The sequence below is a fragment of the Chiloscyllium punctatum genome, chromosome 11, assembly GCF_047496795.1.
Source record: "Chiloscyllium punctatum isolate Juve2018m chromosome 11, sChiPun1.3, whole genome shotgun sequence".
In the NCBI taxonomy this organism is placed as follows: domain Eukaryota; kingdom Metazoa; phylum Chordata; class Chondrichthyes; order Orectolobiformes; family Hemiscylliidae; genus Chiloscyllium; species Chiloscyllium punctatum.
The window spans coordinates 102121653-102147282 of record NC_092749.1 but is presented as its reverse complement, the minus strand read 5'-3'; the positions used below and the strand labels follow the sequence as shown (position 1 = coordinate 102147282).

General features: G+C 42.0%; 1 protein-coding gene across 4 annotated transcripts; it reads right to left on the bottom strand.

The window, feature by feature from the left end:
• Window positions 1–895: 895 nt before the first annotated feature.
• On the bottom strand, window positions 896–18843 carry LOC140483279 (paired box protein Pax-1-like). 4 transcript variants are annotated; one of them, XR_011961925.1, is made up of 6 exons: window positions 18247–18843; window positions 17047–17676; window positions 15707–15849; window positions 15319–15559; window positions 14666–14772; window positions 896–3404 (listed from the first exon to the last, which is right to left on the bottom strand). XR_011961925.1 is itself a non-coding variant. In XM_072581429.1 (5 exons), exons 1-5 carry the CDS (start codon window positions 18248–18250, stop codon window positions 3370–3372), a joined length of 1053 nt encoding a protein of 350 aa, XP_072437530.1. In that variant the 5' UTR covers window positions 18251–18843; the 3' UTR covers window positions 896–3369. The 4 variants fall into 4 exon arrangements, 2 of the variants coding, with proteins under 2 accessions (XP_072437530.1, XP_072437529.1); XR_011961924.1 differs by lacking the exon at window positions 896–3404 and adding an exon at window positions 9996–10810; XM_072581429.1 differs by lacking the exon at window positions 14666–14772.
• Window positions 18844–25630: the final 6787 nt, after the last annotated feature.

The following is a 25630-nucleotide window of genomic DNA, read 5'->3' as shown; positions in this document are numbered from 1 at the left end:
CCTTCCTCAGAATTCGGATGCACAACATCCACAGATTTTTTGGGGTTTTTTTTATAAATAGAAACAGAATGGTTCCAGAGATGTTCATATCCGCTGCATCGCCGAAACATCATATTATCTCATTGCGACAGATAGTATTTAACCTACTGTCTATTCCCAATTTTTCCGGCTTCTGGTTCATATTGGTTAATCTCCAATGGTCTTCTGTGGTTTGGAGGAAATGCTGTTCAGCAAAAGTGTGCATAGCGCTGGAGGAAATTTTCTTTAAAATATGCATAGCCAGCAGAAGACAAAGCTTGATTGGTTGCTGGGAAATTCGACTTGGTCAGACTTCCAGATGAAAGATACTTTGGTTGAGTGAAATGCAGATCTCAAAACGTTTCTAGCAGTGAAGAACAAATGTACGTTGAGGGAGAAATATAGAAGGTACGGAATAGTTTGCTCAGATTATCCAGGGAGAAACCTTTCCCTATTTTAAACATGTACATTCTGTCTTTAATGCTGTGTGATACTTTTACAAACTTATGCCAGTTTGTTAAACAGAGGAATTAAATTAGTGGCAGAGTATGGTTTTCTATGCAGTACAGTTTGAGGAACCCAGAAATTCAAAATTGAGGTGCCACAGCACCACCACAAACAGAAGTGTGTAATTACATTGTGGTACCTCAATGCAGGCAAGTTTCTTTATAGATGTTGTTAAAAGAATTTATGTTGAAGAGTGTTGATAAGCTTTGAATATATTATGGATAGCTCAATGTCGTGTAGATGGCACCGTCTGTCAGAAGTCACATGCTAAAGACTGTTGAATGATGAGATTTCTCACAATGCGTTCATGGTAGAAAAATGTTACATTTTATTTTGAGAAGAGAATTAGACACTAACAAAATATCTGCAGAACGACCATTTGTAAAGTATTTACTGGATCATTTTTGGAGGTAATATTAAATACTAAATATTAAATACTAATATTAATACATAAAACCGATTCCTGATGAAGGGCTAATGCCCAAAACGTCGATTCTCCTGCTTCTCAGATGCTGCCTAACCTGCTGTGTCTTTCCAGCACCACACTCTAGACTCTGATCTCCAGCATCTGCAGTCCTCACTTTCTCCTATGAAACTTACTTGTTCATTTTAAAAGGATACCATCATCAGGACAAAATAAAAACATATGGGTCTTATTATCTGTCAACAAATGAAGAGTCTTCTTTCAGTTCATTTGTGGCTCGTTTGGCATTTGCATCATGAGATTCCTGATTCATGTCCCTCCCCAAGTCTTGAATACACAAATCAAAACTGATGCTCCAATGTATTACAGATGGAATAATGCACTGTCAGAGGTGATGCCTTTCAGATGAGATGTTCAGCCAAAGCTACATTTGCCTTCTGGAGTGGAAGGGAAAGATCCCCTAGGCACTATTTCAAACAAGAGCAGGGGGGTTGCCGCCAGCATCATAGGCAGTACTTGCCCTTCAGTCAACATCACAAAAACAACTTATTGAGGTGGACAATATCTCTTTATCCACACCACATGAGACCAGTGCATAGCCGCAGTGCTGCTCAGCGTTTGCGGCATATGCATTGCGAGCGATGGTCATAGAGAGATTTTGTTTATTGGATTTTAAGCTGAGTCTTACGAAAGGGGGAGCTTACCAACACGGTAGCTCATAGTAAATGTCGTGTCAAAATCTGTCAGAGGCACTCCGTTCTTGACAACTAGAGGGCTTAGGTTTAAGGTGAGAGGGAAAAGATATAAAAGAGACCTAAGGGGCAATGTTTTCACACAGAGGGTGGTACGTGTATGGAATGAGCTGCCAGAGGAAGTGGTGGAGGCTGGTACAATTGCAACATTTAAGAGGCATTTGGATGGGTATATGAATAGGAAGGGTTTGGAGGGATATGGGCCGGGTGCTGGCAGGTGGGACTAGAATCGGTTGGGATATCTGGTCGCATGGACGGGTTGAATTGCAGGGTCTGTTTCCATGCTGTACATCTCTATGACTCTATGCGGTTGGCCTTTGAACTTGCAAGCAAAAATGTTCGTTTCTTCTGACTGAGGGGGAAAGATTTCAAATATCGTCTCGTTGCCATCACATTGTCATTTGACAAAACTTATTGAGTACAAATTGGCTGCGAGATTTTCGACAATATAATAATGATTACATTTCAAAAGAATTTCATTGGCAATAAAATATTTTGAATACTGGTCATGAAAAGTGCTACATAAATGCAAGTCTTTTTGTTTCATTGGAAATTGAGTTTTTAAAGCTGAGAGAGGAATAGACAAGACAACGTTTACATGTTTGAAACGCTTGGATTATTAATTATTTTAGCAATAAAATTCTGGCGGAAAATTCTTTCAGAACCATTACTTAATGCATTAGCATAAGGGAACATCTTATTTCGAAAAGCTCAGTTTTAAGAAGCTCATTAATGACTCTAGATTCAGCATGTAATAAATACAACAAAAATATAACAAATATGCAATTATTTAATGTGGGAATGTTTCTTATTTCTGTTCAAACATTATGTCGATCAGATATGCAGGTTCTGATTTTAATTTTTGTTTTCTTCACTTTAGCCACTCTGAACAGAGGTGCTGCATTGGTCAGTTTATAAATCCTCCTGTATAAAGTACAGCCTTCTTGTGTAGTCCCTCAAATTACAAAAAAAACAGCCAGCAAGAAAACATGTCACAAATGCGTAATTCGCAGGTGCATAATAAGAGCTATTAAGATACAAAATTGTAATGGAGCGTTTTATTGTGAATTACTTTCCTGGAATTAAAGGTTAATTTTCTTTTTGGGAATTTGAGTTGCAAGCTAAGGTGCAATACTTTTCCAACGTTCCAACTGGATGCTGATTTTTTTCCCCCCTTGACTGGAGGAGGCAAATTTCCTTCGACCCATCTGTCTGCTTTGGTGTCCAAGTATTGATGGGTGGCAACAGCGCGGGAATGATCCACTTACTCCGCCATTACACTTCTGGCTTTTGTGTTGATACAAAGTGGTTTCAGATGTGCATGACTGTCAAACTCGTAATACACCTTGCGAGCTCTGTCTTATGAAGTGCACTGTAACATGGCCGTAATGGTCTCAGACAAGCAACTGCGCAGGGCAACAAACCTTTTGGAAAAAGAGAATTTTGCAACTGACACTCCAGGCTGTGGGAGCTTGGTGCAGAACTTTTCTCCACAACTAGGTCAGTTTAAATATTGGAGGAAGTACGGGCTGAACTGTTTGCTTTTATCTGATGATCTGATGAAATCGGACTTTGCATCGCACTGCCAGTGTCCGACACCCACGCAAAGTCCAATGGGGGATTTCTGTCACTTTTCGCCTCCTGGCCTTTCCAAGTCAGATTACCTCTTCACTCCTGAACTACATTTCTGTTCCTGCATCCACCTACACAGAGACAAAAAAAAGCCCTGTAAATGGAAGGAATGTGACGCTTTCCACTGACTTACTTTGACGGTATTCCTATCTGATAGCCAAGTTTGAAATGTTTCAAGATCAACTACCTTAAAGTGCGATTAACGATCTTTTTTTTAAATGGTCTCTGTCAATTACAGGCTGATGAGCAGAGATGGTTCGGTGTTACATTTGAAATTCTCTGATGCAGAATCCCTGACTGAGAAGCAGTGTCAATGTGTTCAGTATATAACTCCATACTAGCCACTTTAAATGGATTTCGTTTGACGTGCTTCTGTATCAGAGATAGCCAAAAATGTTTGATCAGCCAATAACAAATATGATTCTAACTAATGAAACTATGGAGTGTTTACTTCTCAAAATATAAATTGCATTAACTGCCTTATAACAGGGATACTCTAAATTTTGATTTTGTTTTGTAACTTGACCACTCTATTTTGATTATGTTTCCAAAGCTATATAAAAACAATAGCAAATTTCAATTGCATTTTCTTGGAAATTTATTCTATGCATGTGCATGCAAATGAACGTGACATATGACTTGGCTTGTTCCTTTCTTTCATTGTAATATCACATGCATGCAAACATTTATCCATCGACAATGTGGGTAGATAAGAAGGCAATAAAATCTGGCAATCGGAAAGCCTGAAGATCAGGAGGAAATGATTTAACTTTGCCACAGGCAGGGGACACAAAGTGACTGGCCCAATATTGAAATGTTTTAATTTCGTGGCGGGATGTTCTTCTGGGGCAGTTATATGGTTAAACAGTACGAAAAGTAACATTCATAGCATCCTGCTGTGCCGTAATGGCTTAGTGTCTATACAGACAATACTGCACTGTTGTACTGAATCATTACTCAATTTAAAGATGTAAAGTATTAGGAGAGATACTAAGTAGTGAAATAGCACGTAAAAGTTTGACTGCTTCACGGAAAATATTATCAAAAGAAAAAATATTGTTGTAGTATTTTAACATTGCGTTGAGCAGAACATTCCCGTTCAGATGTTCCAATTTTCAGAGACTGCATTTGTACAAAGCACACTTTGGATTCTGTTACAATCCCCAGAGAGACTGATAACTGCTTGAAGGAAATTGAAACTTTCGCTGAGTAGCTGAAGGGTTTCCTAACTTGATGTAAAATATCAAGACCTTTACCTACAATACGCAAACTAAATACAACATTGACAGGGCATTATTTCAGCAGGCAATTTGTATGCTAAACAGTCGAAAAGATTCCCTAATTAGTATTTAAATTAACAAACAAATTGCTTTCTACGTCTTCCTTTAAGTACCGCTTCATTCATCGGGAACTGATCCAAACTGATTCTTGCTTCTTTTTTTTCTTGATCTAGCTTAGTAGCTTTTATTCCTAAACTGATTTTCCTGTATGGTCTGAGGATCCTTCCCTCTACCTCAAGCTATTTAAATTTGCCAGCTTCGTTTAAACGTCTGTGACTGGAATCTCTTGAAGCCCAGTTAAAGCTCCTTCGCACATTTTATCTGGTGGATGACAGAAACATATTGCCTCTGTCTCTCTCTTGCTCTGTCTCTGATTCGTGCAAATTGACCTTGTCTGTGAACTTTGGTGTATTTGGGGAACCAATGCAAATCGCATGCGCCTTATATCCAGGTATTAATGTTCGGTAGTTTTCACATGCACACCTCAACTCTTTTTGGATAAATTGTAACCATTTACAAAATCTAACAATTCTAGTGCCTCCTCGGAACTGAAAAACAGCAGTCTATCCACATCAGCACGGCCCATCTGGTCAGTGCTTGCAAATGTGAATATCTTGTACTTTCTTCACAGTCAGAAAACCTGGCCTTCCTCTATAATTTTGAGCAATCAAGCCACACAAACTTGTTATGGACCAGAATTCTTAACAGATCACATGACCCCATTCATCCGTCCTTCGTACCCCAAATTAAGCAGAGAGGACTGAAACACAACAATCTTATAAACCCTGCAATAATAACAGAAAGTGTTGGAGAAATTCACCAAGTCTAGCAGTATCTGTGGAGAGTGAAACAGTTAACGTTTAACAAGTAATAAGACTTCTTCAGATCTTAAACCTCATATGTGTAACAATTCTCAGTGCATAATCCTCACATTCCCATGTTCTAAACAATATAAATCAATAATTGACAATAATTGAAAATGGTGAACTGAATGATAACTTTCACAACGAGAAATATTTGCTACATTTTCCAGTGTAGGAGAACAATCGAGTTTAATTGTTGAACTCCAAAGTTTTCATTTACATTCAATTAATTCGTATGTTTTGTGTATTTCTGCTGTCCCTGGAAACATTCAAATACGTTAACCCAATGCTTTTGACTTATAATACATTTTCATGTTGTATGACAGAGGCAAATGTCGTGATGGTTAATGGAGAAGTAATAAAAATGTCAGTGAGATGGTTGAAATGTTTATGGGGTCTATGCAAATATATTATATTGGCAGACACAAGGACGATATATGATCGGACTGTTCAACGTGAATAATACTCTGTCCTCTCACTCTCACCAATGTGCTGATATGATAGAATGCCTGCTTCCCTAATCAGAAATATAAGACAGTGTAACTATGGTCCACAGGCTGAAAGAGAAAGCAATCGTCAATGTAACTTTTAAAGGCAAAAATAAAATAAGTAACTTATTTTGCAAAAATAATGAAGAGAATGTGTAAAATGCTATAAATTATGAATTGTGGTATCACTTTTCATCAATTAAGTGTTATATGGCATGTGTAGGAGCCCAGTATTTAAAATAGCTAATGTTAGGAATGAAATGTTAGACCACATGTTTTAAAACACTTCATACTTCCTACAACATTTCTATTGACCTGAATTAATCTGATGAAAGATAGAAGCTTTATTATTGCCCATATTTAGTTCACACGAAGTTTTCCCCATTATTATTGCTTGATTTTTCAAATATACGTTTTAGCGAATTTTGTGCTTAAAATAAGGGATTTATCGACTTGGAAATTGACATTTTGCAAAGCCTGTACCATAGCCAAGAACTTCCAAATCAGATGTAGTTAAAGCAACATGCAATTAAATGCTACCATCTCCCAGCATTGTGCTTCAACCCCATCAACCTACCAGAGCAGTATTGCAACAGTAGTAGGTTGTGGGCTCATATCTGTTCAAATTGATTAAAGATTAATCAAACATTGTAACTAAGTATAAAAGAAACAGTTTCACGTCTTCTTCCTAGCTGACATTATTTAAATCCTAAAATACAGCTGTGGTTTATTATGCTAAGCACCGGAAAATAATAAAGTATTTTCGGTAGAGAGAAAAGCATATAATATTGAATATTTGGCAAATACTTCAAAATAATTATAATGCTTTTATTGTGTGGCCAGAATTTTCTGTACAATGTGAATAGCATAATCTATGGAGCTCAAGGTAATATTAAATGCTGCATGCATAACAGTAGGAGTCTTAACCCCAGCTAACAAAGTTATTATAGGCACACTGCAGTGGGGGAACATAAATTTTCACAAACCAACAACTTACATTTATACAGCATCTCTGATAAGAATATGTCCCTAGGCATTTCACAGGAGCACTATAAAATAAAATATGATGCCATGCCACGCAATGAGACAGCATGTGCCCAAAAGCTTTATCAAAAAGATAGGTTTTAAGGAGGAGAACGGTAAAAAGGTGCAGGGAGGGTATTCCAGACTTCAGGTCCCAGGTAACTGGGACCTGGTAACATCATTGAAGTGTCATGATATATTGAAGATATGTGGAGTTGGAACACATTATAAAGATAGAGAGGGCTGAGGCATGGAGGATTTTGCAAACAAGGATTTATTTTAAACCAAGGTTTATTCGCTTGAATAAAACCTTTTACAACAAGATTTGGGCAGAGCAGACCTTCCCAAACCTTGTTCTGACAGTCTCGCTGGACGTCAACTTAAATGAGCCATCCTTCTAACTTCCCAGCTGCAAACTGCTTTATACCTTCAGCTTAAAGAATCTGAAAAACAATATCCAGCCAGGCATGCTTACGTCTGGTGGATTTGTAAGTTAGCCCAGAAATGATTATATGTGCCTGAGCTTCCTGCAACGCCTGTTTCCAACTCACAGAGCTCTTTAAATGAAGGTTAACAACTTCAGGAAAAGAAAGGTTGTCATTGCTTTTGATTAGTTCTCACCTCAAGCAGCGCCAGATGTCATCATGATTCGTCTGTTGCCAATGATAGTCATGGAGACATAGAGATGTACAGCACGAAAACAGACCCTTCGATCCAACTCGTCCAGGCCGACCAGTTATCCGAATCTAATCTAGTCCCATTTGCCAGCACTTGGCCTATATCCCTTTTAACCCTTCCTATTCATCTACCCATCCAGATGCCTTTTAAATGTTGTAACTGTACCAGCCTCTACCACTTCCTCTGGCAGCTCATTCCATACGCGTTCCACCTTCTGTGTGAAAAGGTTGCCCCTTAGGTCCCTTTTATATCTTTCCCCTCTCACCTTAAATCTTTTAGTTCTGGACTCCCCACCCAGCTATAGCTATATTCTATTTTATGTAACAGTACTCCTTATTTAAACAAGGCTAGCACATTTACTTTTCAGACAGTATGCACGTATTTTAACATGCGGCAAATTGTCATGTCAGTTGTGGAAACGTTTCATTTCGTATGTTACTGAACATTAGTAGCAGTGCTACCCCGCTAGGACATGCCTCCATGCAGAACACCACTAATACTTGTTGTTGGAAGGCACATTTCAGCTTACCCCGTTCCCTGGTCGAATCTGCCAGAAATTCTCACAACAAAGCGTTACTGTGAGATTATGTAAATGATGCTGTCAAAAGAAAAAAATCTAACTCTAATTTTCTCCTAAAATCTGAAACGATTTGGATATCTGTCACATTTAAGAAGGGGTTTTCTGATGGTACTTACATCAACAATTAGCAAGTATGAGAACAAGCATTTTTAAGAAGCGTCAATCGTAATTTATATTGGTCGTTATTGGAAGAATGTTGGATTATACGAATTGTGAATAACACACCAGACGGAAGAGGTAGCACAATCTGAATCTGTGAGTAGGAAGGTTTGTACAACTTCTGTCAAGTGAAATGCAGCAGATGTACACTGGAGGATTTTTTGAATTGTGGACATTCATAAATTAAACCAAAATTTTCATATCATCAACGCAGATGCTTTTCATATAATCACAGAATGCTAAAACCTGCTAATTGCTAGTGGGAGCTTCCGATAGCACAGATATCGTATAAACCAGAGGTCTGTATCCAAAGTGATAAACACAAACAGTTTAAGGCCACGTCTTCCGACAAGTACGATATTGGAATGATAGGGTTGATCACAAACAATACAAACTATCAGAGCTGTTTTAATTCTTCTAGTTGCGATTATGTACTTTGCTTCGCTGAAATTTAGTCATTGGAAGATAAAACAGATGTAAAACAATGAATTCAAACAGGCGCACGGACCGCGATATACAAATTATAACTCTTGGTAGCACTTTTGACTGTTAACGTGTTGTATGGGGCAATCCAGGGCAATCCGGGTCTGAGCCTTAGCGTCATCGTTCCAACTTTTAAGAAAAGCAAAGGGGCGCTTCATGAGAAAGGTACAGATATTAGGTAAAGTTACAACGATTCCCATCACACTCTCTGAAAATTGTTAGCATTTCGCAAAAATCGTGTCACTAACCTCTCGTCTGATTGGCTATACATTTGCGAAATAACAAAGAAGCTAGTCAAAATACATGGAGGTGCACAGTCTTTACAAATCAAAAGTAAACAAAAGGTTTTTTTTAAATAGTTAAGTGTCTGGCTGAAACTAAATAATGTGAAATCTGAAGTGCTACATATTTATTTTCTGGGTCACAATTCCCACGACACCAGATTATAGTCCAACAGGTTTATTTCTGAGTGCTGCTCCAAAAGCTCGTGATTTCAAATAAATCGGGTTATTTCGGAGGACTGCTCCGAAAGCTCACGATTTCAAATAAACCTGTTGTACTAGAGCCTGGTATCCTGTAACTTCTGACCTTATCCACCCCAGTCCAACACCTCCACGTCGTATTTATTTTCTGAATGTCATGTTATGTAATTGCTGTGCTGATTCTGTCAATATAGCCGGTGGTCGTATGGCGTGGCGATTGGAATTAAGTCCTGGGCTAACGGATGTACGGAATAAAGTGAATGAGGGGGAGAAAAAACAACCAAATAAGACGATTTTTGTGAGGAGTTCTGTGCACCAAGAAAGTGGGTTGTTTTTTCTCTCTGTCTCATTCACTGCTGACCCTTGAAGAAAAAGTTTTTTTTTGTCATTGGCAATTCAATAATGAAACAAATAATGTTGCAAATGCCAAGCAACGGTCGCCCCATACACACACATACACACACACACACACACACACACATATACACACACACATACACAGACACACACACATATACACACACACACATATACACACACACACACACACATACACACATATACACACACACATACGCACACACATACACACACACACAGAGGTATGATGCATTTCTCGTCTGGTTTGATGGTTGTTTTATTTCAACATAAATGCATTTTTAAATTCAAAATATAAAAATATAAAATGGACCGCGGGGGGCAAAAATATTTGTACATTTACAGTCTCGGATATACATCAAAATGTTCACAACTTGTTCACATGGTCTGTGGCGCCAACCAGTATCTGTATGCGTTAGCCAAGGGTCTGGGTTCATAAAGCTATATTCAAACACATTATACATTACTGAGGAAGTCTCCCATTGCCTGTATGGGAACGGGTGGTATTCTATTTGTGGGCGAAGCCTGCATTAATGAACAGTAAAATCCGGTTTCTTTTTTTTGGTTATATTATGGCTTATATTCCTATCAGCTACAATACAAATATGATTTCTCGACAATTCACAAATATATGAAACGAGATCAAAACAGATCGGCCTCCCCGTCACCAACACCGCGTCTGAACTTGAGGAATTGTAATTCACTGGCGGCAAGGGGACAGAAATGCCTTTAGCGGATCCAAGCACTGTCACCCCATCACCTCGCTGCACGTAGTCTTCGAAATATCTTTGATTATTCCCAACAGTTCCTTAAAACCGAAATGACATAAAACAGCAGACCCAAAGTTCCTGGAAGGAAGCTTTTATCGTTCATTCGATCTCCTGTGGAACTCCGTTTGTTTCTTGAAAGAGGGCACCATCGTTGGTGTTACGCTCGGAGTTAAGTGTGTGGTGGGAGAGGGGGGCTGTCTTTTACGTGCTGGAGGCTGGGATTGAGAGGCCGTGCGCACTGCTAAGAGTTTCAGGGGGTTTGTTAACAGGGCTCGCGGGTTTTCTCTCTGACGCTGAAAGAAAAGCAGGGAGACAGCGGAATAAAAAGCCTTGACAATTCAGACCTGAGAGTTGCTCACTCAGACAAAGCAGCTTTGTTTTATTTTAGCTCTTAGTTCACAATACATCAAATTATCTGAAACTTGAACTGAACGAGGCAAGGATGACCAAAGCACTTAATAAGGAGAATTCATTAAGATTCCTTTATATTCGTGTGCCAGCAAATATCTTGATATTATTCAAATTACTTTGCCCCAAAAGCTGTACATTTCGCGTGTTCAGAATGGTAACTTATTAGAATTGGAAATACTGTCATTGGAAATACTGATTAGAACACACGGTATCCCTTTCCTCAATAAAATGTAACTATTCAGCAAATATGGAAACTGGATCTCAAAGCTAAAATTGAATTTATAGGTTAATCCCCAATGTGGTTGCAAATATTTTCTTAATAATCGAAAGAGCCCTTTGCTGCGGCATTTTTTTGTGTTTGGTATCTGATTTTAAAACAGCTGCATCTGCGTGAAATGCCCAGATCTGAGTCTGCATTGAGACTGGTATTCACATTTAGTATCAAACAAGAGAGTCAGCGTCTCTATGGGAATGTTAACCTGGTGGATATTATGATTTGGAGATGCCGGTGTTGGACTGGGGTGTACAAAGTTAAAAATCACACAACACCAGGTTATAGCCCGGACTATAACCTGGTGTTGTGTGATTTTTTAACTCTGGTGGATATTAACTGTCTTGCTGTGCAGTTCCAGTATTTTCGTGTTTCTGCCGCTTTTCATTTAACTGTTTCTATTATCAACTAACACACGGTGTTTCACGTTTATTCTGGTGTTAACCTATTTACTCGGAAAACGAGTCGATTTGTTTAATGGAGGCAAAACGAGGCCGACACGTTGTTTTCAGGAAAATGAAACAATATCAAAAAATATATCTCCCCTCGTGAGGATCGAAAGGACAGCATTGATTTGTGGTTGGAAAGTGAGACACTGAGATGTGGAAGGGGAAAATTCAGAATTGGCTACCTCTGCCCAGCGCAAGAGTCGAACTCTAGTTCCTGTGGACTCTGTAGCCAGGCAAGTTCGCCAACATGACAGAGCGAAGGTGATTCCAGATTCGATTCAACTAGGCACCTAATGGCATATATGTGTCAAGTAGCCCCATTTTGTTACTAATACTGTGTAGTTAATAATCATCAGCTGATGAAGGCGCAGCGCTCCAAAAGCTAGTGCTTCCAAATAAACCTGTTGGACTATAACCTGGTGTTGTGTGATTTTTAACTTTGTCCACTCCAGTCCAACACATCGTTATTAATCTGAAGAGAGACGGTCTGTCTCTGCTACCTGGGGTTGCATGCTCGCTGGGGAATTACGCCACAGTATTAATTTACGACAGACAGGCGAAGGGAAGGACATTGTAATTGTCAGAGCAAACGAATCTGGTTTTTAAAATAATTTTAATGACATAAATTCAGGTAACTGGCAAAAACAAGGTGGCATCCTCTGAAACAGCCATCCCTCTGCACTCTCACTTTGCACTGTCATAATGTACCTTCCACGCTTCCGGTGTGTTCACCGGATTTGCTTAGAAAATCGTTTCTTGCACAGATGTGCAATTCGAGATTAGCAGCCCGATATCTGTCAGCTCATCTCCCCACAATTCCGTGCCCTGAAATCACTCGACAATTGGCAGTGAGATCCAACGTCGTTGATGCGTTTGCTTTAGATCAGAGCAAAACTCCAATTCCACGCAGTTGGGATAAATTGTGTGTGTGTGTTTTTTAAAGAGCGTTATCAGTATCCGAGGCATCCAAATTGAGTCTCTCGCGGGAATGCATCTATCTGAGTTGGCTCTAAATACTTTGCAAATGAAGTAAGCGCCCTCTGGATTATAAGGACTCGCTGACATTTTTGCTGTAGTCTGTGCAAATATTAAATTGCTACTGCAAAATGTATCCTAGTTTTCTCGATTATGAATCCCAAACGCCCCCCAACCCCAACCAAATAAAAAACTCACATGCAGTTTATGGACAATGCAATCATCTAAAGGTTAGAATGCTGAACAGAAACTAAATACTAGCCGCTGGGCCCGAGCTCGAAGCTCCTTTTCATTACTGTTCATATTCACACATTTTCCTTGAATGCATTGGACCAAGGCATTCAGAAGCAACAACTAAAAGCAAATTGAACCCAGCACTACATTTAAACATTTGGAAACACGTACTTTTGTAGCGCGGGAGTGTTAAAGTTGCTGCCTTACCCACCCAATTTCTTGGTGCTTGCGAATACAAAAACAGTTCATTTGCTCAAAAGTTTCAAATTCAAAGCGTTGCTTCATTTGTCTGACCTTCAATATTTCCTCTGTCTGTCAGTCCTAACTCCACTGACTTCTTTTTTAAAATCTAACATGCATTTTATTTTTGCATTTGCGAATTGTCACATTCAATATGACCAGATGTTTTTAACGAACTCTGCGTTGATTTGACCACAGAAATCAAAGGCAGCTCCGACACCCACTGCAAACGCAGGGATTGGCTTTGGCCAGTAAAGGTCGTCCGTTGGTGAATGGGCCAGTTTCAATCATTAACAGTAGCCCCTAAATCTAACGCTGGTCAAAGAGAAAACAAAGTAAAGGAAATAGTGGACTTCGTAACTTAAAATCATATTTTTTTTATGGTTGCCACCTCAGTTAGCTCAATTAGCATCTATTTGCAATGCACACAGGAAAATTCTAAATATTCACAGTACAGAAAACTGCGGCAGCTTGTCACATATGTGCTTTTAACTACCATAGTGCAATCCTTTTAATATTAGAGCTCAAGGTCTAAATAGCAGATTTTTTTTCTTCTGGAATGTGGGAATAAAAATAGTGCCGGATAAATAGAGCCAATTGGTTTCAACTAATTAAAGCAGGTTCTCACGTCTAGACGCTATCGCTGCAAACGCGAAGTACTATAGACAATATATTGCAAATGGTTGGAAATAATTGGAATTTTGGGCGAGAGCTTTTGTTCTTTGTCAGCAGTGCTGGAAAATTGAACATTGATTTGGGACATGTTGAATATGTCGGGAAATCGATAGAAATGCATATGGTTTCTCAGATGAGGTAAATAAAATACATTATTGGGCATATAGTTTGAAATAAGACGGCTCAGTATTAATTGATGTCAAGACAGTTCAAACTATTAATTGGCAACAAGACATGTAGATAATCTGCACTAACAGTGAGAGCAGAAAGGTCTGGGGTAAACTGTAACTGGATGGGTAGCGAGGAGTGCTTTCAAAACATAGCGAATTACTTGGATAAGGAGCACTTTAGTAACTGGAAAGCTCTGCGTCAGATGACCGTGTTATCCACTTCATATTCTCATTAGCTGAATTATCACAAAATAAGTGAACGTCATCTTTAGTTAGGACGGTTACACTCGGCATGGAACCTGGCCGGACAAGCATGGAACTGGTCAGAAAACAAAAAAAAATGCTGGAGATCACAGCGGGTCAAGCAGCACCCTTGGAGAGAAATCAAGCTGTGATCTCCAGCATATTTTTCAGATTCCAGCATCTGCAGTAATTTGCTCCTACATTGAACTGGTCAGTCCTGCTGGGAGATTTGAGAGTACATGGGTGGCGTTGCCTTTATCGTTACTATTTTAGCTTTCAGCTGCCTCCATAGAAGACTCAAGCATGGGTCATGAAATTTAAGTGTCTGCACAATAAGAGTTTGGAATGAAAGCTCAACTCTATTCAAGTTTCTCGAATTGATTAAAGACTGATTCTTAACTAGCAGTAGCCGCTGAGCAACGTCTGACTGATAATAGGGTACAAAAAAAGCACAAAAACTTATGAATCAATAATGCACACCTTGTCATTTTCAGCTGAAATACTACGTGAGAGTCCAACATCAAACCACAGAAACACAGCTCCTTATAGGCTGCCTCTGCGCACCGTATGTATAGATTGGTGGGTCTCTAGAATGAAACAAAAGCAGCTTTTGGAAAATATAATTGCCTTTAGATTGTAACTGTTCCAAGAGCAATAAGCAACATTCCCAGAGTCGAATGAAAGCAAACGCATTTTGCAGCAAAGCCGCCGCCACAGAAACGCGGTCCCTTGACTGAAAAGGGCACATTGAACAACTTCAAAGAGGGGGAATGGCTGCTTCTTACATGGAAAATGCACTTTGAGACCCGCTGAAACTCCACAAATTCACTTTCCTGTCACTTACATGGTGCTCTGACAAACAGCTATTTCACTCTATTGCTCTGCATTACGCGAATGGGCCCTGGTATCAAAAGGAAACCGTATCACTTGTTTTTAACTTCGATTTAACAATTCTTACCTGGAAAGATGCACTAAGAAATTTGCCCTTTTTTTTTCAATCAGCTACTTTTGTTTCATTCCAGGTGTCATGAAAACACCCTCATTTTTGCTTTCGATCGGTCCGACTCAGTATTATTTCGGTTTGTTTTAAGGAAATGGACCGTGGCCCCGTGTTAACGAGCAAAGCCATTTACCTTCTCTGGCTGAGAGGTGTTTGAAGGGCATTGGTGCGTGAATGTCTCCTCCGTGCACGGTAATCCCGGGGCCTGCCGACTGGGAGAGGCCGCTGCTCTGGGACTGCCAGTGATGTCCACTCATGTAGCCGGCGCCAGGGCCACTGTATACTCCATAACCCGGCACTTGGTTGGACGAGGGGTAAGGGCCCACGGCGCATGCAGGAACAAAACTGCTCACAGCTGGCAAGCCAGACGGAGGCTGGAATACAACAAACACGGAGTTTGTTTTTACTGTTTAGTTGCTATCAGAGCGAGAGGCACACAGTGAGACAGAGAGAATAGGAAGGCATCACTCATTATGTGAAAACATGTGGGGAGGGGAGTAGGGGTGGGTGTAGGTCAGTACCTGAGGGTATTTTAGATCCGGGTCTATCGCCTGCTTCTCAATCCCGTTGACACTTTGAGTTGATGAGAAAGCAGCCCGATTGACGTTGTTCCAATCTTCCATTTTGGTTTGATAGACGGAAGTCTCCGTTCCACCGTGAACGGCTAAAAAAAACAAGAACAAAAAAAACTATCATTGCGCGTGAACACCGCTGTCACCTTTCGCGTACCCTGTAATAGACAGAATCCGAGTTGTATTTTCATTCCTTGGTGCGGTGGAAATGTCGCTGTAACATTGAATTGGATTTCTCTCCAAATGCATTTTAACCACAATCTTCCTCTCTCCCAGGCAGAGTCTTTAATAGCACTATTCATGTCATGCATGCGTGTTCATGTATAAAGCTATGCTTTTTTTAAAAAAAAAGACAATTTATCTGTACGACTTGTGTTGTTTAGATTGTCAGAAGCCGTTCAAATGCAGTGGGTTGGTAGAAATGAAGGCAGGCCTATTATATATCACTCCGCTCGACCAAAACGAAACAGCAAATACTGTACAGGGCTGGCTCTGCAGCACACTGTTAACATTGAAGAGTATTGTCTCGGGCGAGTTCCGCAATCTATCAACATTCAACGTTGCTTCTAGACTTTTTATTTTAATGCACTTTTTCTCGTCTTCCACGGGAGAGAAAAAAAAACACTAACAACGGATTGCATTGAGTTTAAACTTCAGTTATAAAAAAAATTGGTTCTTGTTTTTGTTTGTGAAAAGCCTGCAAGAAGGAAGGGACACGGGGTTCAGATAAAGTGGGAAGTGTAGGCCGCAAGGGCGCTTCCTACGCAGAGAGGGACAGATGAGGAAACAGAGGGGGAAAGCTTTGTTGTTTAATGTTAGTCGGAGGAATGTCACCCATTATTATACTCGGAGAAGTGGCTCAATTTAATTTTAAGCTATTGACAGGTTACAGGAGAGGCCTAGAGGATGGATTGACTGAGAACAAATATTAGATGCTGTGCTGTGACCTGTTCCTCTTGGCCAGTCGTCCAGTGATGACAAGATCCATGCATATTACATCCATTAATGTGTTTTGGCAAATATCTGCTGTAATCATAGATCTGTCATTCGCTGCTTTTTATTACAATTGTAGGTTTATTGGTGATAGGCGCATTTTCGCTTGACTAAAGAGAAGCAGGATCACAAATCAATCCCGGATATGCTATCAAAATGTTTATGTTTTGTGTGTGTATGTGTGTGTGTGTCCATTTGTAATTTTTTAAACACAACGCGGCCCCAATCTTTCCTTGCTTCTGCCCCGTTTCAGGCCGTTGGAAAACCAAGAGAGGGGTGTTGGAAGCAGCACTCACCTGTCTGCTCGACGATGCTTCTGAGCCCGAGGATGTTGGTGACGGAGTGAGCGGACGGCCAGGTCCTGTGGATGCCAACGTGGCCGGGCACCGGGACGCCGGCGGAGCTGCCCACCTTGGTAGCGGCCGGGGACATGTGCCCGGGGTAGGAGTACTGATAGAGAGGGTTGTAAGGCAGAGCGGCCTGGGGGGTCAGTTGCTTGTGGGCTTCGTAGTGACCGGAGGTTGAGGACAGGTTGCCGATCTTGTTGCGAAGGATCCTGCTGATGGAACTGACCGAGGGCACGTTGTACTTGTCACAGACCGCGTCCGCCAGCAGCCGGTCCCGGATCTCCCAGGCGAAGATGCCCGGGTCCCCCTGCTTGTATTCCCTGATGTACTTCACCACGGTCGGGGTGGTGACCCTGGGCTTGCTGCCTCCTATAGCTCCCGGCAGGATGGAGCCCGTCTCGTTGTACCGGGCCAAGATCTTGCTCACGCAGCCGTGGGAGACCCGCAGCTGGCGGCTGATATCACACGGCCGAATGCCCAACTGAGCCAGTTCCACTATCCGCAGGCGGATGGCGTTGGGCAGGGGTCTCCCGTTCACGAAGACGCCCCCCAGCTGGTTGACCTCTCCGTACGTCTGATCTGCGGGGGCAGGAAGGTAGGAACGGGAAGAGAGAACAAAGTAATATTTAACTAAACGGCCTGCGGCAGAGAGCTCCTCCGGCAAGTTTTGAGGGAAATGAAAAACTCCAGCTTGCGACGCAAGTACACGCGGGTGGGGGCTTATAATTAACAATAAAGTGGTGCATTTTGGGCTCTAGTATTTCCATATTATCAACACCCCTCCAATTATGTTAGATTTCCCCTCTTCCCATACCATGAACATTTATAACGCTGCAAAACACAGAGACTACTTTATTTCTCGGAAACAGGTCCTATCCGTTTGTAATTCAGACTGTTGCCATTAATCTCAGCTCTCCCCCCTCCCCCCTTCAATATTTGCCAATACCGCAACCTTTGTAATCAAACAATCGGGCCAGTTTTGCCCTTTCCCCCCACTTCCCAATTGTAAAAACGTCCCTCGAAGTCTAATCACTCAGCGGCGAGAATTCTCTCGCCCCAGTTCTGATCCTTCGCGTGTACAGAGCAAGTTCCCTGCTCTGTTATCAAACTCACGCCACTGAACCATGCGAATACGAGTTCGCTGCTTACCCATCGCCCAACGAAGCGAGAAGTATTCCGCAATCTTTCTTTTTTGAGTTTGCAGGGGGAGGGGAAGGAGGGGTGACAGAGAGAGAGAGAGAGAGAGAGAAAATAACAATCCTCCTTTTGCAATGGCTGATAGCTTTTTTTCCCCTTTTCTTGGTATCGTCTGACCTGGGAAATGGAGTTGAGCTAAGAGGCTGTAGCCGTGCTCTCTCTCTCTCTCACACACACACACACACAGACGGATAGACACAAACACATACAAAACACACACACACACAATGCTTTTCCGTCACTGGAGCAGTCGAGTGGGAAGGGAACAATATTCAGACGGGGCTGCAAGCTAGGCACAAGGTGATCTTCACCCGATTAGGGCAAATTTGTATATCCTAGAGGCTGTAGTTAGTCCAGATCAATTTTACGCGTTTTTCCACGTCAGTCTGGATGGTCACGCTGCGCAGTTCTCATTAGTCTGTCGCTGGCTCTCTCCTCTCCCCATTGGCTGGCCTGTAGCAGAAATGATTCATTCCGCTCCCAGACATTCCGCCTTTTTGGCAACTCCTCAATGTCAGGAGGGAGGGCAGCAGTTACTGCATTGCTAGAAATTGCGATTGCAATTCGCGAAAGCATAAAACGCCCGGGTATATATCGATGCTGACAGTAGCACAGCCCCCAATCACCATCCCGTTCTAAGAAATAACATTTTTTTTGCCAGCTAATGCAGGCTTTTGTTTCAGTACATGCAGTTCCCCCATCCTCCCGAAACACTCACCTCACTTCGACAGGGTCCACTCTACTCCCATCGAAAATTTAGTCTGAACGTTGGAAAGTTACACATTATAAACCCTGAAGTTAGCAGGAACGTTCAGCGACTTTTTAATGATGTAATACTTAAACAAAGTATGAAAGCTGTATAATTACACAAATATGGAAATACGTGTCATGGTAATCGGTCTGCTTTTGCTGTCGGATGCTAGAGTTGGCATTATATGACCTAAGTACTTATCCATCAATTAAACCGTGAGCTACCGCTTGTGAAAGTAGCATTGAACTGTACGATTGCTTCGCTGGTCCTGGATCCATTTTTGCCTGTCATTTATATAAATAATTTGGATGAGAATTTGTAGGAGGGCATGGTAAGTACGTTTGTAGATGGCACCAGAATTGATGGTACAGTGGACAGCGAAGAAGATTACAAAGAGGTCTTGATCAATTGGGCCAATGAGCTGAGGAGTGGCAGATGACGTTTAATTTGGGTAAATGGGAGGTATTGCATTTTGATAACACAAACAAGGAGATGACTTTAATGATAGGGCCCTGGGTAGTGGTTGTAGAACACTAGGGATTCAGGTAGGGTAATTCCTTGAAATTTGCATTACAAATAGACAGGAGGGTTAAGAAGGCATTTAGCATGCTTGCCTTCATTGCTCAGACCTTTGAGTACAGAAGTTGGGACATCATGTTGTGATTATACAGGACGTTGCTGAGGACACTTCAGGAGTACTGTGTGCAATTCTGGCCACCCTGATGTAGAAAGGGTATTATTAAACTAAGGAGAAAGTGAGGACTGCAGTTGCTGGAGATCAGAGCTGAAAATGTGTTGCTGGAAAAGCGCAGCAGGTCAGGCAGCATCCAAGGAGCAGGAGAATCTTAGCCTGCTGGACACACTTTCCTCATTCCTGAAGAAGGGCTCATGCCCGAAACGTCGATTCTCCTGCTCCTTGGATGCTGCCTGACCTGCTGCGCTTTTCCAGCAACACATTTTCAGCTATTATTAAACTAAGGGGAGTTCAGAAAAGATTTAGCATGATGTTGACGGGGGTGGACGTTTTGAGATATAAAAATAAACTGGAAACTCTGGGACTGTTTTCCGCTGGAGCGTAAGAGGCTGAGAGGTGACACTTTTGGAGGTTTATAAAATAATGGTGTATAGATAAGGTGAATGACAAGAGTCTTTTCCCTCGGGTGGAGGAGTGCAAAACTAAGGGGGCATATTTTTGAGGTGATCGGGAAAGATTTAAAAAGGACATGAGGGCCAACATTTTGGTACGGACCGTGATTCGTGTGTGGGATAAACTGTCAGCGGAAGTGGGGGATGCAGGTACAGTTGCAACGTTGAAAAGACATATGTATAAATTCACAATAGAAGGTTTGGAGGGGGATGTGGACCAAGTACAGGAAGGTGGGACGAGTCTAGTTTGGTAAGATTGAACCGAAAGGTCTGTTTCTGTGCTGTATGATTCCGTGTTTGTTCATGGCTCTGAAGAGAGGCAGAATCAGTTCAATATTATTTTGCAGGGCGAGAAGAAAAATCAGTGTAATCAAAGTTGGATTTCGAAGAGCTCGACTTTGCGGATTGCATCTATTTATAATAAAATGATTGATCGCATTTTACTTCAAATGTAAAACAAAAACTTTCTTTTTTTTTCTTGACTAACTATTTTGAGACATGTATATATTGATCAGAGCACTGTTTCCCCCAAAGCATGACATTAATGGGCTTTAGGGAGAACAAACAGTCGAAACTTTCTATTCAGGGACAAAATGGAACATTCAAACGATATTGGCCGAGATGTGCATTGTCACCGCCACTGGCCCCGCTCCTAAGCTTCCTGTAACATGGCAATCAGGCTTCATAAGGCGTCTGTGAAATTACCCGAAATTAACTGTGGAAATTGACCAGAAGATCAACTGCCCGGCAGTAATGAAATAATTTCAACCGCGTCTATACAAATCAATGCTTCAGTCACCAATGCATTGCTTTTCCCAAAAAGAAAAGCTGGAAGATTTTTGGGGGTTACAAGGTGAGGCTGTTCCCATTACATGGTTGCAATTACGATATAATCAGGTTACAAACAATGCAATATTCTTCAGAATACATCCATCTGCATGTTAACTATTTTACAATTACTATTCTTACAACAACCGGCTGGGGAATGGTGGGGGTGGAATATCCACGGTATAGTTTCATAGAGGGGGAATGGATTGGTGCAGGTTGTCTCTACCTTCCTTCCTCGTATACACTGTCATCAATGGAGAATTACAGTGAGGGTCTGATCGAAAGTTTCACACTGAACTCTTACAAGGATTTTCACCAGCTTTCAAAGTATTCCGGGTGCAAATACCTTTCTGTCTCTCTCTCTCTCTCTCTCTCTTCTGCTCTCTCTCTCTCTTCCCTCCTCTCTCTCTCTCTCTCTCTCACACACACACACACACTCTCTCTCTCCTCTCTCTATCCTAATCACTGAAAGCCCTTTTTGAGGGCAACGTTAGTCGCTTAAGTGATAACGATATCGGCAGCAAAGCGCAATCTGCCGACCGTATGTCTGCCTGGGGGGGCGCACCTCGTTAATCTGCTCATCCTTTACACAGTTGAAATAATAATATATTCGTTGTCCCACAGGTCACACGAAAACTGTCAGTGCTCCTTGGAAGCTACAGTTTATGACTTCAGGGCGTGCCTCCCCTTGTTTCTCCTGTAGAGAACACACATGTGAGAGATCAGCTCGGGGTCAAACTTGTAACCTCCCCCAACCAAACAAGCCCCTTTCCTAATCAAAGAAGTTTGAAGGAATTGGGGGCAGGGGAGAGGGTGGGAAGTGACCAGATAAATAAGAAGTGACGGGGGTGCTGGTGATGGGGTGCAGGGAATCCATGGGGTAGTGGAGTTTTTGGGAAAAATAACAAAATTTAGCAGCAATTAGACAGCCCTGGCTCCCATTCGAAATGTCATAGCTTTGAACAAGAGGGATTAACACCTTCTCCCTCCATCCTCACTCCGCCCTCCAGTTAAATAACACATGTAAATCGATTTGAATACAAACATCTCCATTGCGAACACCAAGGGTCAGAAATCGCTCGGACAGCAAACGCAGCGATTAATCGTTTGACTGTCCCAAATGATTCGGGACAGTCTGTGTTAGTGGATCACTAAAGATCACTCACCAACACTAAACAGTGACAGCAAACCACTTCCCCCTTTAACATGAGTTGAAATGACATCGGGCTGTTAAGCAATTAGAATAAATGATTTGGAGATGCCGGGGTTGGACTCCCACCTGATGAAGGAGCTTCCAATTAAACCTGTCGGACTATAACCTAATGTTTTGTGATTTTTAAATCAGAATGAAAGCCGCTTATTTATTAGCAACGGGTCAATCGATTTGTGATTCATTCCGAGGTGACACACTTGCCTTTTCTCAGTGAGAAAATCACACCAAGTATATTTGCCGCAGGAATTCGTTTTAGTGTCTGGGTACAAATTAAAATTAGCGGCTAAGGTTAATTCAATGAATGTGGATCGAAGCCTTGAATAAATATTGGGGGAAAAAAGTCACCCCTTCGTTCCCAAATTGCAAACAGCCTTCCAAAGACTGGTACCCGAAAAGCTGCCAACAGGGGTATATTTTGGGGTATTATGTATTGGCTGCTGTCCAGTTCAGTAAAATCGCACGCATATATTTTGTCCGCTGTTTATGTGTATTGCTGGGGCTTTGTTTTATTAACATGAACCGTCAGACTCGTTCGAAGAGTCAAAATAAATCAGAGCTCTATTTGATGTCTGCTCACTTCTCGGAGACTGTTGTGTTAAAGCAAAAATGCATAGGCGTGTGAACAGGCCAAAACAAAAATGAGGTACTGTCCTCAACTGCCCGTGTCCGGTACAATTTCTTAGTCAACCTTAAATCGAGAAGAATAAAGAGTAGCAGAAAGGAACGTGGGCAAACCTCCCCTCCACCCTGGGTTCTATCAGTTAAATTCTGGATGCACTGTACCTAATCTATGTTGACCCAGTGCAGTCCTATAACCAACAGCTACCTTTCCTAACTAATCTCTCCAAGGTGCTGTTCAAAATTCCAATTGATCCAACCTCAACTGCTTTTTCTTTTGGAATAAATTCAACGTTTCTTTTTTTTTTGAAGGAGTTGGAAAAGGTAGATGTTTTTGTAAAAGAAAAGGCGGAAGTGATGTGCTAGCCCGAGTTGAGCTCAGCAGGTTTCACGGAATTTTTGCAATTTTTCATGAGCTAAGAAAAAGTGACACATCAAAAACTGCAAGATCGCAAAATGGTTCACTGGAAGGTGACCCACAAAAGGTGACATCGAAATAAAACAAAACCTGCCTTTGTGTAGCACCTGAGCCGCTGTTATAAACCAACAAAGTGTTTGCGAAGTGTAGTTATTGTTGCCATAAAGACAAAGCCCGGATGACATCAATATTCTGATATTGTGTATGTGAGAGGGTAGTTGATTCAGCGGTAAGTATTGACCAGGACTCTCGGGATAACTCCCCTCCTCTTCAGCTTTTGCACCCACAGGAACAGACAGTTAAAACTTCGAATCCCTGCAGTGCGGAAGCAGGTTATTCGCCCCAACTGAGTCCACACTGACCCTCCAAAGAGCATCCCACCCAGATCCAGCCCCCTATCCTATCCCTGCAACCTTGCATTTCCCATGACTAATCCACCTAGCCTGCACAACCCCTGGACACTATGGGTAATGTTGCATGACCTGTTGCACTCTAACCTGCGCATCTTTGGACTGTCAGAGGAAACCGGGGCACCCAGAGGAAACTCACGCAGGCAAGGGGGGACTGTGCAAACTCCACACAAATAGTTGCCCGAGGGTGGAATTAAACCCGTGGTCCCTGGCGATGTGAGGCTAGCCACTGAGCACCGTGACGCCCTGTTTGGTTCAATATTTCACCCGAAACAGGGCACATCCGATATTGCGGCGCTCCCCATCTTCAATCCGATCTACCTCAAGTACTGCACTGAACGGTCGATCATAATATTTCTCTGCTTCAGCCCAGGAGTGGGAATTCTATCTGGAGCTCTGTGACTGGAAAGTAACAGGTGCAAAGGTTTTAAAGGGACATTTTAAAGTCTTTACTATGCTGTGCAGATAGGTCGAGTATTTTAATCAGCCGGGAGCGAATAAGTGGATATGCACTATCTGAACCAGGGTGGGGGGCACTAAATGGTCCTCCCTTGTTTCTGTTAATCTTTCTTCCTGAAGCACAAAGGTTGTGGAGTTTAGAGAGTGAATCCTAAAAGAAAGTTATGACAGGGAGAAAGCTGTAGGGAATGGCGTTAGGTTTAGACACACTGGAGACTAAAAGGGTAAACGGGTTGACACTCCACCCATTGGAGGTTAGAGGAATGAGAGGTGATTTAATTGAAACATACAGGATGCTTAAAGGGCCTGAGTGGATCAATGCTGAGGGGATGCTGTCCCCATGGGAGAGTCCGGGACCAGAGGGCATAGTCTCAGAGTAAAGTAGCGCTAATTTAAGACTGAGATGAGGAGGAATTTCTTCTCTCCAAAGTCTTTGGAACTCACTGCTACAGGGAGCTGCGGGGGCAGAGTCCATGTATATATTGAAGGCTGAGAGAGATCGATTCTTGATCAGGAGGGGACTCAATGGTGATGGGAAAAGGGCAGGAAAATGGAACGCTGAATCGGTCATGATCCTGTTGAATGGTGGAGTAGGCTCAAGGAGCCGAACGTCCTACTCCAATTGTTCCAATTGCTTATGGAGACCAGGAAGGGAAGTTTGCAGCAATCACAGGACACTACAAACCAGGAGGAGGTCACGCAGACGGGGAGGGTCGAGTTTATAATGGAATTTGGAAAAAAGGATAATGGTTCAAAAATCGAATTTCTAGATAACACTCAATCAGAAAATGAAAACAACAGAAGCACCCAAAAGTCAGCTATGCAGCCTGGAGACAGCGTTTTATAAAGAAACTGCAATTCAAGTGAAAATCCCAAACTCTGTCTGACCCCGCGAGTGCCCGTACCTCATTGTGAGAGGATGTCTTGAGTTTGAATAGAAGGGTGTCTCCCCCTGGTGGAGATCGCGGGCAGGGTGGTGTTTGGAGGGGGGTGTGTTTCGGGGGGGAGGGGGGGGGTGCAGTTATTGTCGAGGACTGGGAATGAGCGGCGAGGTCTCAAGTAACGCTGGCTGTTCGATGACAAATGCATTGCAGAGGGTGGGGGGGGGGGGGGAGTCCTGCACTGCAAAAAAAAAGCCCCGTTTTGCAAAAATGCCACCGACCCAAGGGCTTCCCTGAGCGAGAGGAAGCAGCTTTCCAGTCAAGGTAAGGTTGCCGCGTCTCTGTACGGATCAGTTCAGAAAACACGAACGTGCCGTGACTGAGTGCAGAACAAAACCTCCGAATGCTTCTACTCTTGGCTACAAGTTGCAACGCATTCAGAAGTTTAAAAAAAAAGTTCAGTTTTACATTTCGTGATAGTTACATTTTCTTTAAAGCTGTCGGAGCAGCATTCGACGTGCTGCAAGGAAGCGAGCTCACTGTAGCTCGTGAAAAACAGCATCAAGTCTGCAAAGTTGTTGTCAAATAAATCAGTGCAAAGCATGTTTTTAA

What these genes read in the sequence shown, in the direction of transcription:
- LOC140483279 (XM_072581428.1), bottom strand. An exon ending in CGGATCTAAAATACCCTCAG is followed by an intron (nt 15,560 to 15,706) that starts GTACTGACCTAC and finishes GTTGTATTCCAG; the next exon opens with CCTCCGTCTGGCTTGCCAGC. An exon ending in ACACCTCTCAGCCAGAGAAG is followed by an intron (nt 10,811 to 15,318) that starts GTAAATGGCTTT and finishes CTTTTCTTTCAG; the next exon opens with CGTCAGAGAGAAAACCCGCG.